A 14,799-nucleotide genomic window follows, 5' to 3' on the forward strand; every position below is an offset into this window, starting at 1 on the left:
TAAATCAGCTGTGTTGGTTCAAGGACACATCTAAAACCTGCAGGGACACTGGCCCTCAGGGCCTGGAGTTGCCCACCCCTGATCTAGATGAACCAGAATTACTATAATCTTTATTTTAACAAAATTATGCCTCTTACTAGAGTCAAATATTTCCTTGTGGTATCTAAAACTACAAATATTTTCCTGGGTGTCAGTATCAAGTTTTAAATTCTAGTGTCGTTACAGCCCTAGCCCAGTACTATAGCTACATTCCTCCTCATTTAACATCTATGAATCAATTTCATTCTGCTTATCTAATTTAAAAAACAGATATATAAATAGATTTTTTTTAAAGTAGCATAACTCTAAAGGGGTGTTTAATCAGGTGGCCGCAAACTTGATGACAAGCCATGGGGCAGTGTTGTCTTCATGTTTGTAATGATGAGGAGAACAGTCAGTACTGAGCTCGGTTTTTGTTATGCAAGCTCAGTGGTGTTAACATGTAGGCTTTCTGAAAATATAAGTAGGTGATGTTACTTGAGGGTCTTTATCAAATTTAGCCATATTTTGTGTAAGTTAGATTTTTATTTATCATGCAGTACCAACAGAGGAAATGAAGCAGTCCCACATTTATTCTGAAGCAACCACAGAAACAGAAAACTGGGAGTGCTGCAGATGTTACAGCTCCCAAAGAGCACTGGATTTTGAATACAGATTAACGTCTTGAACTCTGAGTCAGTATTGGATAGCGTAAAGAAACAGAAGACAACTTAAATTCACTAACTGCTGCTTGTTCTCCAAGATACCTGGAACTACATACTTGCCAAATACTCAAGGAAGCTAAGGTTAATTTATGACAAAGTTGCAATATTATTTTAGATGGTGATTTCAACTTGACTCCATCACAAAACTTTGCAGGTGTGTGACTAAGATCTAGTTGAAAGCCAAATTCAAACAAAGCATCCTAACCGAATCCACCAACATGTTGCCGGGTGTTGTAATTGGTGCAATCACATCACAAGACAATCCTAATTTATTTCTATTTGTGTTACTTTCCATGAACATAAGGACAAAAATTAAAACATGAAATAGTTTTTAGAAGCATCCTGAGTTTATTTTTGTCTCTAAAATGTTTGCGCAGCACTGTACATGCATACATTCAATCGCTTTCATGGGGTAAATTGACAAATATAGCGACTTTAACATGTCGCTATATTTCCTTAACCTGGAATCAAGTTCATGTTGTACCCAAACATTTTCAGAAAAACACCAATTATATTCCTATACAAAAAAATAAATGGTAATGGATTCACTTTTATGGATTCAGTTTTCATCTGATAATTCATGAAGTAATGACAAGGCTAACAAATCTGTTAACTTTGTAGGAGCAACTTAAATCTTCAACAAGATTGTAAAAGACTGAATTAATTGAGAACATTACCCTGAAGTGATTTCAAGCTTGTCAAGGGTTATACAGTGATGTAAAACAATAAACTACTCCTCTTTAAAATACATTTAATTAAAAAAAAAAAAAAAAAAAAAAGAAAGAGGAAGAATTGGTTAGGGAAAAGAGCACATGTGTTCTGAGTTAAACTGCACTCTGAAGTCTGATATTTACATGTTTCTCTTTGCTGTAACTGTGTTGGAGAAGATTACAGTGGCACTATTCATGCTGAGTATTTCACATCATATAAAACATACATCTTGTATGTGCCCATCATAAATATATTTTCAAATAAATCCATAAAAACACAAAGAAAGGATCCCTGATTGGAAACAAAAGCTTGAATTACAATTACTTAAATACTCACAGGAATGTAAACATTGCATGTGTTGTTAATAATAAAAAAAAATGCACCACTTTTCTTTTCTTATGGTCTTTTACTGCTTTTTCACAACCTGCTTTGTCACACCAGAGGTGTGGCTGCTGTCCCTGAATGCAGTGAAGCACTTGGACGTGTGGAAAACCGACGGTTTCTTTTCTACCAGTTGGAGTCGAAAACCCTCTTGCACATGTTCGAGTTCTCCTGGTGAAGAGGGAACTCGGAACCAGGAACGAGTGTCTTTCTGCCTTTGCGAGATACAACACTCTTCCCTGATGGCAGGCTCTCATACTTGGTCAGGTATTCACTGAAGGAAGAGCATTACAAATAAAAAGTTAAGTAATATAAGAGATTATTCAAAGATGGCAACATTTTTTTTTTATTTAGTACCTGACTGGGAAGGTAGATTTGTCCATCTGCAGGCACACCAGGAAGGGGTATTCTGAGAACTGGACAGTGGTGATGAAGTCCAGTGATGCTTCTGTATCAAAGCTGACCTCCACACCAGCTCTTAAAAAGTCCATGTCCACAGTAACGTTGCCAGTGACTACTAATGCTGCTCTGAAAACACAGCCAAATCAAAACAATGTGTTAAATAGACAATACTGGGACTCTTGGCTCTGTAGGTCTGAAGTTGGAATACACTCAAAAGTTTGGATGCACTTTTTTTTTTTACTACTTTCTACATTGTAGATACATACTGAAGACATCAAATATATGAAACAAGATATATAGAATTATGTAGCAAAGGAAAAAATATAAATAACTCTAAATGTGTTTAATATTTTAGATCCTGAAAATAGCCACCCCCTGCTTTGTTGAAAGCACTGCAAACCCTTGGCCTTCTCTCAGTGAGCTTCAGGATGTAGTCACCTGAAATGTTTTCACTTCACAGGTGTGCCTTGTTCATTTGTGGAGTTTCTTGCCTTCTTAATGGGGTTGGGACAATTAGTTGTGTTGTGCAGAAGTCAGGTTGGTATACAGCTGATTGTCCCAATTTGACAACTTTTAGAATTCATATTATGGCAAGAACCAATCAGCTAAGTAAAGAGAAATGACAGTCCATCATTACTTTAAGAACTGAAGGCCAGTCAGTCCAGAAAATTGCCAAAACTTTGAATGTGTCCTCAGGCGCAGTCACTGCACCCCATCTCTACATCAGCTGTTCAGAGGAGTCAGGGTTTTATGATCAAATAGCTGTTAAGAAACCACTACTAAGGCAAAGCAACAAGTAGAACAGATTTGTTTGGGCTAAGAAACACAAGGAATGGACATTAGACTTTTGAAATCTGTGCTTTGGTCTGGTGAGTATTTGTGCGATGCAGAAAAGGTGAACGGATCGTCTCTAGATATAAGATTCCCACCATGAAGCATAGAGGAGAAGGTGTGATGGTGTAGGGGTGCTTTGCTGGTGACATTGTTGGGGATTTATTCAAAATTGAAGGCACACTGAATCAGCATGGCTACCACAGCATCCTGCAGAGACATGCCATCCGGTTTGCACTTAGTTGGACCATCATTTATTTTTCAAAAGGACAATGATGCCAAACACACCTCCAGGCTGTGTAAGGGCTACTTGACCAAGAAGGAGAGTGATGAAGTGCTGCGCCAGATGGTCTGTCCTCCACAGTCACCTGACCTTAACTCAGTCAAGATGGTTTGGGATGATGTGCAAATATGTTTACTACATAATTTCATATGTGTTCCTTCATAGATTTGATGCATTCAGTGAGAATCTACAATGTAAATAGTCATGAAAATAAAGAAAAACCATTAAATGAGAACATGTGTCCAAACTTTTTACTGGTAGTGCATGTGCAATGATTTCTGTGTAAACCTCTTCTCTGCATTGGAAAATATTTTCCTTGTAGAAAAATTAAGGAAAAAAAATACATTTTGCAACATAAAATTTCAGTGTCATAAGGCGGGGCAGGAAAACTCTTGGTGCCCCACTCCATGGAATGGCAAACTTTAAACCACAGTAGTTGCATATGTATGTGCAAAGTTTGCAGTGACAGTAGGAGAGACCTGACCTAATTTACTGGGGGCCCCACCTGACTCCACTCCCTCCCACTGCAAGTGGAGTGCATGATTCTGTTTAAACAAACCTAATGACAGCGAGGAAAGCCACTCAGTAAAAAAAAAAAAGCAGTTAACCTTCTGAGAATGAAAAAATAGCAAAACCTGGTGAGTGTAGCTGATAATTAAATATAATGCTAAATAACTAAAAGCTGTCTAGTCTATCATTTACTGTTTGGCAGCGGTGCTTTTATTATATAACTCGCATCTCAATATTTTCTTTTCTCTACTTTGACACTAAAGTTCGTTACATTTGCCTCCTCTGTTGGCCATGACACGTCACAGTCAAGTAAGAATTGTTTTCTTCATGTCAGATTATTTATAACACAGTGGTGATGAATGCTTGTTGGAGGTGAACCCTGTGAACAGACTATAGAACCACCACTGACTATAATCTGCTTCTCCTTCTAATATGCTATCAACGTACTGGTGATACCACCAGTATAAGCCTACTTCTTGGTAGGGTTTATCACATGAATGAGGATAAAGTGAACAGAAGTCAAGCAAGTTTCAGTTAAGAAGACACTCACAGAGGGAAAGGTACATACATAAGTCCAATCCCAATGTCTACCCTAATGCCTGAGCACTAAATAGTCAAAACTTTGCTCATGTAGACATGGTGAGATACCAATGTGGTTTGTTCTGCTTCTATAGATAGTCTGCCACTCTATTATCAGAGTGGAAGAGGTACAGCTATGCTGATCCATTCACCTGCCTCTGCCATTCCCCTGCACACAAACAGTCCTGAAGTCCAACTTCAAGTTGCGAACACCCCTTCAAACAATGGTCTACAAACCAAGGCATTGTTTCTAACATCATCATCACAGTGAATCATTCTGAAGCTTCTCTTTAATCACTTAATAAATTAATTAACCAGCTCTGGGACTCAAGTTTAAACATTCTAGATACAGGACATGAGCACATATGAATATTAAAAATCTTTAGCATTACTCTTTCATCACCGGATGCCGACAGCTAACTGATATCGACCTGATGGTGTGCAGTTACTGTTGTGCATTGACTGTAATGTTTTTAAAATAGAGAACCAGACAGACCTGATGTCATAGCCACACAACCCTACCAGTGAGACAGGAGTGAAGCACAATACTGGAGCAAATCCAAAGTGCAGATGGAACAAATGAATCAGACAACACTTATAGACTGTCTAAAGTTCACGTAAATCCAACATCAACAGAAATCTATTTGCAGTGGAGGGATGTGGTTTAGAATTGACGTTCAGTCGCAGAGAGTGTTTTCTAAGAACTGTCTGTCTATCAAAAGGCTTTTTGCGCTGTGTTGTACACTGTTTAATGGTAAAAGTTGTTTATTTCAATGTTTTAGGGATGTACCTGTTGTTGACACTGGTCTTGGACTCTCTGTACCACAGACTGATCTCCATGCCTCCAGAAATGTCAATGGCGAGACCTCCTTGATACTCCGCACTTGCCTTCAGACCAGACTGGAGCTGGATGACCTGAAAGACAGCAAATAAGAAGAAATCCCACAATGGATGCTTAATTGAAATTAAGATAGTTTGCAAAAAAAGAAAAAGAAAGAAAGAAATGTGAGTCTTTCTCGATATTAAGTGCTGTAAGCATGTGGAAATTAACCCTAGGAAAACAAGAAACTTCTTTTCTAGTTTAAACTTAATATCACATTTATTCTTTGTGTGTATTAGGCCAGAAAATGAGAAAAAATACACCAGACCATATTAACTCTAAGTCTTCATCACACTCTGACAAACATATAATTATATAACTGAATTATATATCAGTCATGAATGAGAATGAATCACTTCCACTACTAACAATAGTTTATTAAGTCGACAACATAAATACTCACAAGCTGACAAAAAATAAAATGATCAATGTCTGAATTCAGTCCAAAATAGAAAATAACAATGATCAACTTAGCTTTTGTATACACAGAAATATTCTAGATTTAAATCTGCTTTTGTAGGAACTAATGAGCTTGTCACAGTCACAGAAGTAACCCTTTTCTATGGATACACTGAAGTCAGAATCGATTCCATGTATTTCCACCGAAAAGCCAATACAAAAGGGATAGAGTATCATCATATGAAAGTAAAATTTAAAAAAGCACTGTTTTTAAAATAGCACCTGTTTCACAATACCTCATCCTTGTTTCAGCTTCACACATTTAGACCCTACTCACACTTGCGTCATTCACCTTGACAGCTGGAGTTATTAAGTGTGACCCGTTCCTCTCTGTGTCTGTGTACACATACTCGTTGCATCTGACCAAGTGAAAAAGACGTGTGTTGCCCAGCATGACTCATGTGAGCTTTTTCTGCCATGCCTCCTCTATACTTTCTTGACATTTACGCTAAGTTTGACTTCAACGTTAAGCCTCTTCAGCCTCCGTCTCCAGTGTCAAAGTCTGCTTATTGCACTCTTAGTCATCAACGTGGCAACTTGATGTAGCAACAATGACGGCACTTCTGACTTCACACAGAGTGTACACGTGTATGTTTTTAAGTTGTGATCAGTGCTGCTTTTCCTTGAACAGCGTGAACTACAATCTGCAAATCTGACACTGTATTTTAAGGAGTGGAAAGGCTTCTGGGAACAGCTGATAACTGTGATTGGGATCTTACCTCAGAATGATCCGAGAGCAGGATGAGACCCTTCACGACATTGATGGGGTCTCCGGTCATGGAGAACATTTTAGACATGAGGTCACTGTAACCCTTGAAGAAGGTGACGGGACGCAGCTGGATGTCGAAAAGCAGAGCCGACATCCCAGCAAAGGACTCCAGGTCTTCCTCCCCCTCATCAGGTGTGGCAGCAATCAGAGTCTCCAGACCCTGCGCCTCGATCGCCACCTGGAAGAGAAATGTTCCCATTTATTTCAGTAATTCGCTCTATTTTTGAGGATTCAGTGATTTTATGAAACTCTTTAAGTTCACCTGTAATCCATGTAGCATTGCTTCATTAGTAGCACCAAAAATATTCATGTTGCTTCTTCTGAGGATTCCAGAGCCTGAATACAAGATGTCCAAACTGTATGTGGAGGTCAGATCGGGGGACTCTGTAGGGAGCAAGACATTAGAAATACTCAGTTAGTATGCATGTAACTGTGTTTGCTTATAAAAATAGTCAAAGATTGATATTTTCAATCTTTTAATTTTAAGCTGACTTACTTTTAATATTTCATCACAATTAAAAAATATGTCATTCTTTTGTCACTTACGAGCCATGAATCCTGAAAATGCAGATGATGATCCAACCTTTGCAAAGCGGTTATAGTTACAAGAAATCATGTCCTTCATAGCTTGCCCTAGCACTTTGCTGAAAAAAAATGGGAAACATATTTAACAGTTTTAACATATCGTCATCATATAACTGTCAAGTCCTTTCGAGCTATGATGCAGAGACAGGTTATTTTCCTGTAACACACCTGGCAGGCATCTGGAAGCGTAGGATGTCCTGGATCTTTGACAGCATGTACTTGTTCATTTCATGTGGCAAGTTTCCGATGGACAGAAGCAGATTCTTCACCTCCATGTATGTGGGGTTGCTATTGAGGATGACGTCAGCAGCGGCGGCTCTCACATTTTTCTCATAGATGCGGCGATTCTGGTGGTAAACCCTGTTCACTGTTTGCTTGACCTAAAAAAAAAAAAAGATTAGCTGGCAGGAAAGTATTTTGGTGTCTAATTATTTAACCACAGAGTAATATTCGATACATACCTCACTGGTCATGAGATTCACATTGTATCTCTGCAGGGCAGTGAGGGCAATGGTGTTGTAGGCTCCCACTTCTGATTCTGCATATTTGGTGAAAATAGGAATGGCCTCGGGCAGGAGAGAGTTTTTTAGGGCCAAAAGGTACATCTGGACCTCTGACTCAACCGTTGTGCTGTCGGGAGCGTTCAATATCATCTTCTTGACCTGCTCCACGATCTGAGGGACAAACATGAAGCAGAAAAGCCATCAGTTAACTGTTGGTCATTTTTATTGCATTTGTAGTATATTCCAGTATGTAGGGTACACTTTCTGGCTTTGTTCAGTGTCACTTCTTCTTTAGATGACTCACAGGTAAGTTGCAGCCTCCTTTCTGACACAGTTTGTGGACCAGGGCTCCCATAATGATCACCACAGATTCTTTGATGTCAGTACTGCCGATCTTCCCTTTAGAAATATCCTGAAAGGAAAATGTTCCTTATAACAATTTGCTGAAAACACTGACTGCTGGCAGGTAACTTAAGCAAAATTATTCTTTGTTTACAACCAACTGGGAGTGAATCCTGCATTATTATCTTATTACATAGAGGGCACCAGTTTCTTACGATACCTTCTAAGTGGGAGAAATTCTTAAACTTTTCTTTAACTCACCAGCAGGGCCTGGAGCATTCTCTCATTGGGATGTGAAGCAAAGCCACATGCATAGAGAAACCTCTCCTGCAGAACCAAACCTTTGGCATCAGTGAAGTTAAGGAATTCAAGCATGGCATCCAGGGATTCAGAGGTCTGGGAGGATGTTACAGCATCAACAACCTGAGGTCTGATACCAGCAGAAAGAGGTTAAACAGAGCAGAGCAGTAAAGAGGAAATAAGAAAATATAAAATATATATATATATATGGAGCAGGGCTCTCACTTACAGAGACGTCTTGCTGGCACTCCTCAGCACTTTGAGGATCTCGTCCTTGGGCGCCTTCCTAATGGTCTGGATGAGGGCCAGGAAGCTCCGGGGAGCCCTGGTTTTGGACAGGCTCTCTGGCTCCAGCTGCTTCTTCACAGCCTGCCAATGTTCAAAAAGCTAAGAGGTAGAACACAGGGGAGAGGGGATTAGAACACAGATCATCTTCACTTAGTAATCAAAGTACAAAAATAAACTGTATCTGTTTACCAAGACTGTACTATTACAAGTCATTTTGTTTTAATGACTTGAACAGCTCAACTTGAAACCACTTTTCCTATTCAGAACAAGGTTTAAATGCATGAAAAGTGCTCCTGGAGAGGAAACACAAGTACAAGACCTTTCCCTGTCCTGTTAATACAAATGTTGACATGTTATTTATGTGAATAGAAATACATAACAGCGAATTAATTCTCAGAGCCAGATAAGCTATGTTAGCTATACATGGGTGATAATACCATAACAAAAGAAACGAAAAAAGATCAATTACATTTTATTTACAGTATATTGCACCAAATCAAAACAACAGTTGCCTGAAGGCATTCTACACATCTCTATAGTAGGGAGGGATCCCCAACAATCAGGCAACTCCCCTAAGGGGAGAGGAAGGAATAACTGCCTTTTGACAGGAAGAAACCTCTGGCAGAACCAGGGTTGCGGAGGAGCAGCCATCATCAACTATAGCATCCATGAGAACAAAGCTGTGTGACAGCGAAGATTTGTAAGTAAACAGTTACTCACCGATGGGCAGCCTTTGCACTCAGATTTGACCTTCTCAGCCACAATACCAACAGCTGCCAGTTTGGCATCTATTGACTTCACAACTACAGCAGCATCTTTCCCGGCAGCCTCCAGTGGTCCTGCCTCTGTACCAACCAATTTCAGGCTTTGCCTAGGATAGAAGGAAGTACAAATTGAAGTGTGCAGTTATAAAACACGGAATCTCAGATGAATTCCCAGTCAGGGTACTTACCTGGACAAGACTTTAGCTGCAACAGATCTGCGAGCATTAACAGCCAGGGAGTGTGTTTCTTCAGCCTCAGCTGAGCGGATGAAACCATTTTCAAGTGTGAACACTGTAACAGAACTGGACTTCCTACTCACACCCAGGACCTGGAGGGGGCGGGATTCAGAAATACTTCAGAAATCAGCTTGCAAAAGTTAGTGTTTAGTATGGTTAGAGTCGGAGCTGTTCTGGATGTTGACTGACCTTACTGTGAGTGGTAAATCCAGCCTCTTCTGTCTTACATGTCTCTAGATTCTTGGTTCTTGTTACTTGACCTTTTACTGCCTTGTACTCAACAGTACACCTCCCAGACACATCATTCTGTTTAAACAGACAGCTTGTTTTTATTAGTAACGTACATGGATGTATGTTAAAAATGATTGTGAAATGATGATTAGTTTGTCACTAACCTCTACAACCTTCCCAGTACTGAGCTGCACTTGCAGCAAGCTGGCCAGGCCTCGTTTTAGATTCTTGACTGTTGCAGGTTCTGACCGGTAGGAATAAAATGCTTTTGCCTACAGTGTAGATGTAAAAAGAAAGCAACATGTCAGAGCAGAATTTTATGCTCTCAAACAATGCATATCAAACTGCACCAGCAGTTAAAATAGCAACTGAGGCAAACAACCTTCCGTTTTGTGCATGCTGCAACTGACAATGGCTTTACAGGTGTCAGTTTTCCTTTGCGCACTCGTGTACAGAAACATGTGTGCATAGTTGTGACATCAGGGACTATTTGCATTACGTGCAGGCATTAGCGCTGTTCTTTGAAGTGCAGATAAAAAATGTTAAAAACTTACAATGACTTTAGCATTAGCACATAAAATAATTAAAAGACCTGAAGGAAAAATAGTATAATGCAATGTTATAATATATTTTCAAATCATTCTAGTTTAAAATATATAACACATCACACTTCTACTTTCAACACAAACAAACATACTAGAAGTCTGGAAGTTACTTAAGAGTTGAGTATGTTGAAACAATTGAAAAAGAAACATGTCAGTTTTTTGAGGAGCACACTGAGAGATCCAGGGTGTTTTTAAATCACCTCAAATGTATTATTGATGTTGTAGACACATGCAACACATGGCAAATGGTGCTCTCAGATATATTATGAATCATGCGGCTGTATCACTCTCAGGCTTTTTGGTAAACAGACTTGAAATGATTTAGATCAGACTGACCATATATTTAAATTTATCACACCACAAATTTCTCCAATGAGGCTTCAGTTTGGCTCAATAATGGACTTTGACTCTCAGTCATGAGTTTAGAGATCAGCCAGTTACATCACCCTACAGTGTCTCCTTTACAGTATGTAATTTATTCGTGGCCCCCAACCACAATATCAGATAGGACCACCATAAATAGACACTCCACTGCTACTCTGTGTATTTTTCCTGCCACAGCTTGCCATCGGTAAAAATAAACTAACAACACCAAGGGAGACACTCTTCTATCGTATTTCACATACACTCAAAACTTTTCTCCAAACTGGATCTAAGATGCTATTTTAGCTAAAATGTGTGAGACTTTCTTGAATCCTGTTACAGAAGTCACAGATCAGTACAAGACACAAATTTAAATATGTTTGGATGAAGTGTGGCATCCATATCTACCAGTGAAGGCGATGTCTGAAACCAGTATGAACAACACACAAAAAACTCTTCACTGACTGCACCACACACTGGGTGTGAGAAATAACTGCATCACTTTTTTCCTTCAAAAGGTTTTAATGTGTTAATAGTGTAATTTTTTTCAAGATGAAAAATGCAAAAGTACTAGAATTTAAAAAATAAATTATTACAAATATGTTAAAAAATATCAAAAGTTAAAAGAGTTGTTAAAAATTATTATCAGCAAAAAAACCAAAAATAAATATGAACATATTTTAAAATATTAAAATTTAAAATGTAAAAGTTAAAAATGTTAAAAAAAGATATAAAACATATTGAAAAGAGCAAATATAATTATGCCAGATAGTTACATTTGTTTTGTTTTCTCTGCAAATTTTATATTTTTGATTGTCTCAGTTTTCACATATTAAAAATGTGTTAAAAACAAATCAAAATTCAAAACATTTGAAAAATAGAAAAAAAACACAAAAATCATTTTTTTAAATTATATTATCGTCTAGCTTTTCTATTTTTCTATGTAGTCAGGATTTTCTATATTCACATAGAGTTTTTATATATTTTGTATAATTTATTTTAATGACATTTATTTAACTTTCAACCCTTTTTTAGCAGGTTGTGCTCTTATCTGTAGAACACACTGCTTCAAACAAGTTATTGCAGGTCTTTGTATTATACTGTATTGCATTGCAATGTATACATTTAATACATTGTTAAATGTGGCAATTATTGAATGAAAACTGGTTACAAAGTCTTATTAGATTTGTTTTAACAAACTGCCAACATGAAAGTTCAACCAGTCTCATCACGCTTCATGCTCGTCTAAAGTATAAAGCTTTGAAACCGACCATATAATAATTATTATATTTAATTATTAAATAATTATTAAATAATTATTAAAGTTTTAAGCCCAAAGTCCCTCTTTTAGTCAGACTCCATCATTCATTCATTCATTTATTGACCCTTTAAACCAGCTGACCTTTGCACATGCATGCACACATCTGTCTGGTATTTCCGCTGCCAGCATCATCACTTCAGTATAATGAAAGTACACTCATTAACTCTCTGATGACAGTACTGACTTTCTATTACTACCTATACCAGCATGCCTTCCATTTAAAAGAGAAGAAGAAAATAATGACTGTCATTTCGAAAATGCTGACAATTACATTAGGTCGGAGATTCCTTTGAAGGTACAACAGTGGTTTTCTTACCTTTCCATTTTTTAGATGCACCAAGAAAGGCTTTGTTAGAGCTGCTAGTTTATTTTTTCCCAAAATACTTTCGGTTGTGGATCCATGTAGGATGTTCTTTTTCTCTGATCTGGGCGACACAGGCTCTATCCTCAAATTTGAGATCTGTTAAAGAGAGATTGATTAATTATAACAAAAAGCTTCTTTTTTCTATAACAAGCTAGCTCGAGTAAGACTTTTCATTCAAATGAATTTGGAGTTAACATTAAATTAATGTACGATATAATCTCATCATGTCCTCTCTCAGCATAGATTCGAGTCCACATACCGCCAGTTGAATCAGCTGGTCATCCTTGTTGCTCTGATCTCTCCAAACCAGGTTAACGTTCACATCACTTGAGATCTTGTAGCCAGCACTGCCCTCTTTTGACCCCCTGGCTCTGTCTACCAGAACCTCAGTGGTGTAGCTGAATTTGTACAGCTGGTTGTTGTTCAGCCGGGGTCCAGCAGCAGCACCTGAAGAAACACAGGAAGCACAGCTTGTGAACAAACATCGGGTTACGATCATCTATGAAAAGACTTTTAGCTCAGACAATGCATCATTATTATGATTATGATTACTATTATTATCATGAGAGTGAAATAGTAATCCACCACTTCAAAAATTAAGTGTTTGTCATTTTTAAGAGAATAAAGCTGTGTGTAGTTAAATCATTGAGGCTCCAAATTCTTACATTTGAGGAATAGTTGCTGATAAGCTGATAGTGTTTCTCAGAAAATCACATCAATAACACAACAGCTCAGGTTTGTAGAAAGTCTAAGACATAATTTGGTCATTTAGTTCATTTGAAAAGTTTCTGGTTAGTAGAAAACTTTAAAGGCCATCAAATAAATAGCTTTTAGACTGATTATTAAAACACTTAGAGGAAATGATGTGCAGATTTGAAAGTTTAGAGCTTTTAATTTAACTTCAGAGCAATGTTGAGATGACCTGAGGTGCCGCATACACTGCCAGTTATATCAAAGTAACATGTTCATATTAAAAACATATATTTTGCAACAAATTCCCTGTTATAAATGGACAGACTGCATAGCGGGTACATTTGTAGAGCTGTTGTGATTCAATCAGCGGTCATTTAACTGGGTGTGCTCCAAGTGAGAGAAGATAAAACTCTCTCCCGGGCTCTATTAGTGACACCCTTTATGAGATTACTCCACAGGGGAAGACAGACTGACGTGTCAGTATTTGATTTCATCATGGGTCACTGTGCACCCTGAAGCCTATTTGATCAGTTTGTGGATCTTTTTGTTCCCTGGGAAACCTCAAAGGATATTTCAGAGAGATCTGAAGCCAGTCATCATTACAAATGGCACATATTACGCACTTTTATGTTATGTCTCTTTTAAAATCAAATCAAATCAATTTATTTATATAGCACTTTTCACAGGATAAAAACCACAAAGTGCTTCACAGTAATATAAAACAGTAATATTATACCTCTTATCAGCTGGTGATTTCAACAAACAGCACTATATGGGAAGCAACTCCACTGACATTGAATGTGGTGGTAGTTTTGCTGCCAGCATTCATTCATTTGTGCCTTTGAAAGTTTCAGTGTCTCAGAAGCAAGAAGCAAGGAACAACTTAGAAAGCCCATCAGTAACTAACAAACATTTCTTTTCTGTAAACGCCTCAAGAAAACAGCAAAGTGCCAGAGTTCTGACCAATTCCTACAAATCAAGATACCTATCTTCTAGTCCCAAATAAACTCAATCAGGCTTCGCTATAACTGACAGCTTTCCTCTAAACATCCCCAAAGTCCCCCCAGAAAGACTCATCAACTCACCTTTGGCAGAAGCTGAGACAGATAAGGCTGCACAAATCAAGAACACAACAAAAGTCAGCATTGTACGTCCTCTCTTAGCGGCCAGATGAATTTAAAAATCAGTCAGTGGATGAAGTGGCACCACAGGGCCAAAAAAAGGAAAGGCAAAGCAGCTCCAAGCTTCTTCTGCTTTGTTTTATCTGAGCGGAGGGCAGACTCCAAACTCCACGCTCAAGTACTAAGTACGAGATAACCAGCAAATCATTAACCTCAGCAGCACAGGTTTGACAGGAACATCTGCTATCCACAGATGCAGCCATGTGTCCCCTTTTTAATGCGGCGGTGCAGCGTCTGAGTCTGCGCGAGGGCTTAATCAATGAGACAGGGTTATCTGATTGACTCAAGTCATCAAGTAAGTGAGACAAGCCGTCTGATTTATTTCAGCTCCCCAGGTTATTCCCCTCGACTGATCAGCAGAGTAAAGTTACTTTAAAAATAAAAGTGCGAAAATATCAGAATGAACCCGACAATAAGTTTAATAGAGAGAGAGGGAGGGAGAGGTCCTCGCGTTAAACAACTTTCACCTGATTTC

The 14,799-nt window shown here is 38.3% G+C and overlaps 1 protein-coding gene across 1 annotated transcript; it reads right to left on the reverse strand.

Annotated features, from left to right (window-relative positions):
* Nucleotides 1–578: 578 nt before the first annotated feature.
* On the reverse strand, nt 579–14,523 carry mttp (microsomal triglyceride transfer protein). The gene is made up of 18 exons (XM_006787157.3): nt 14,229–14,523; nt 12,710–12,897; nt 12,403–12,546; nt 9,962–10,069; nt 9,756–9,872; nt 9,519–9,658; nt 9,287–9,437; nt 8,508–8,665; nt 8,240–8,408; nt 7,941–8,048; nt 7,595–7,807; nt 7,302–7,513; nt 7,095–7,192; nt 6,811–6,932; nt 6,499–6,726; nt 5,231–5,355; nt 2,193–2,363; nt 579–2,109 (listed from the first exon to the last, which is right to left on the reverse strand). Exons 1-18 carry the CDS (start codon nt 14,287–14,289, stop codon nt 1,962–1,964), a joined length of 2,661 nt encoding a protein of 886 aa, XP_006787220.2. The 5' UTR covers nt 14,290–14,523; the 3' UTR covers nt 579–1,961.
* Between the last annotated feature and the right edge of the window lie 276 nt (nt 14,524–14,799).

This window comes from Neolamprologus brichardi, chromosome 6 (genome assembly GCF_056152115.1).
Source record: "Neolamprologus brichardi isolate AB-2024 chromosome 6, ASM5615211v1, whole genome shotgun sequence".
Lineage (NCBI taxonomy): Eukaryota > Metazoa > Chordata > Actinopteri > Cichliformes > Cichlidae > Neolamprologus > Neolamprologus brichardi.

Excerpts from the sequence above, each read along its gene's own strand:
- mttp (XM_006787157.3), bottom strand. The coding sequence starts at position 14,289 with ATGCTGACTTTTGTTGTGTTCTTGATTTGTGCAGCCTTATCTGTCTCA. Across the intron at positions 8,409-8,507 it reads AGTGCCAGCAAGACGTCTCT|ACCTCAGGTTGTTGATGCTG; the intron begins GTAAGTGAGAGC and ends TGCTGGTATCAG. Across the intron at positions 6,727-6,810 it reads CAATGCTACATGGATTACAG|GTGGCGATCGAGGCGCAGGG; the intron begins GTGAACTTAAAG and ends TTTCTCTTCCAG.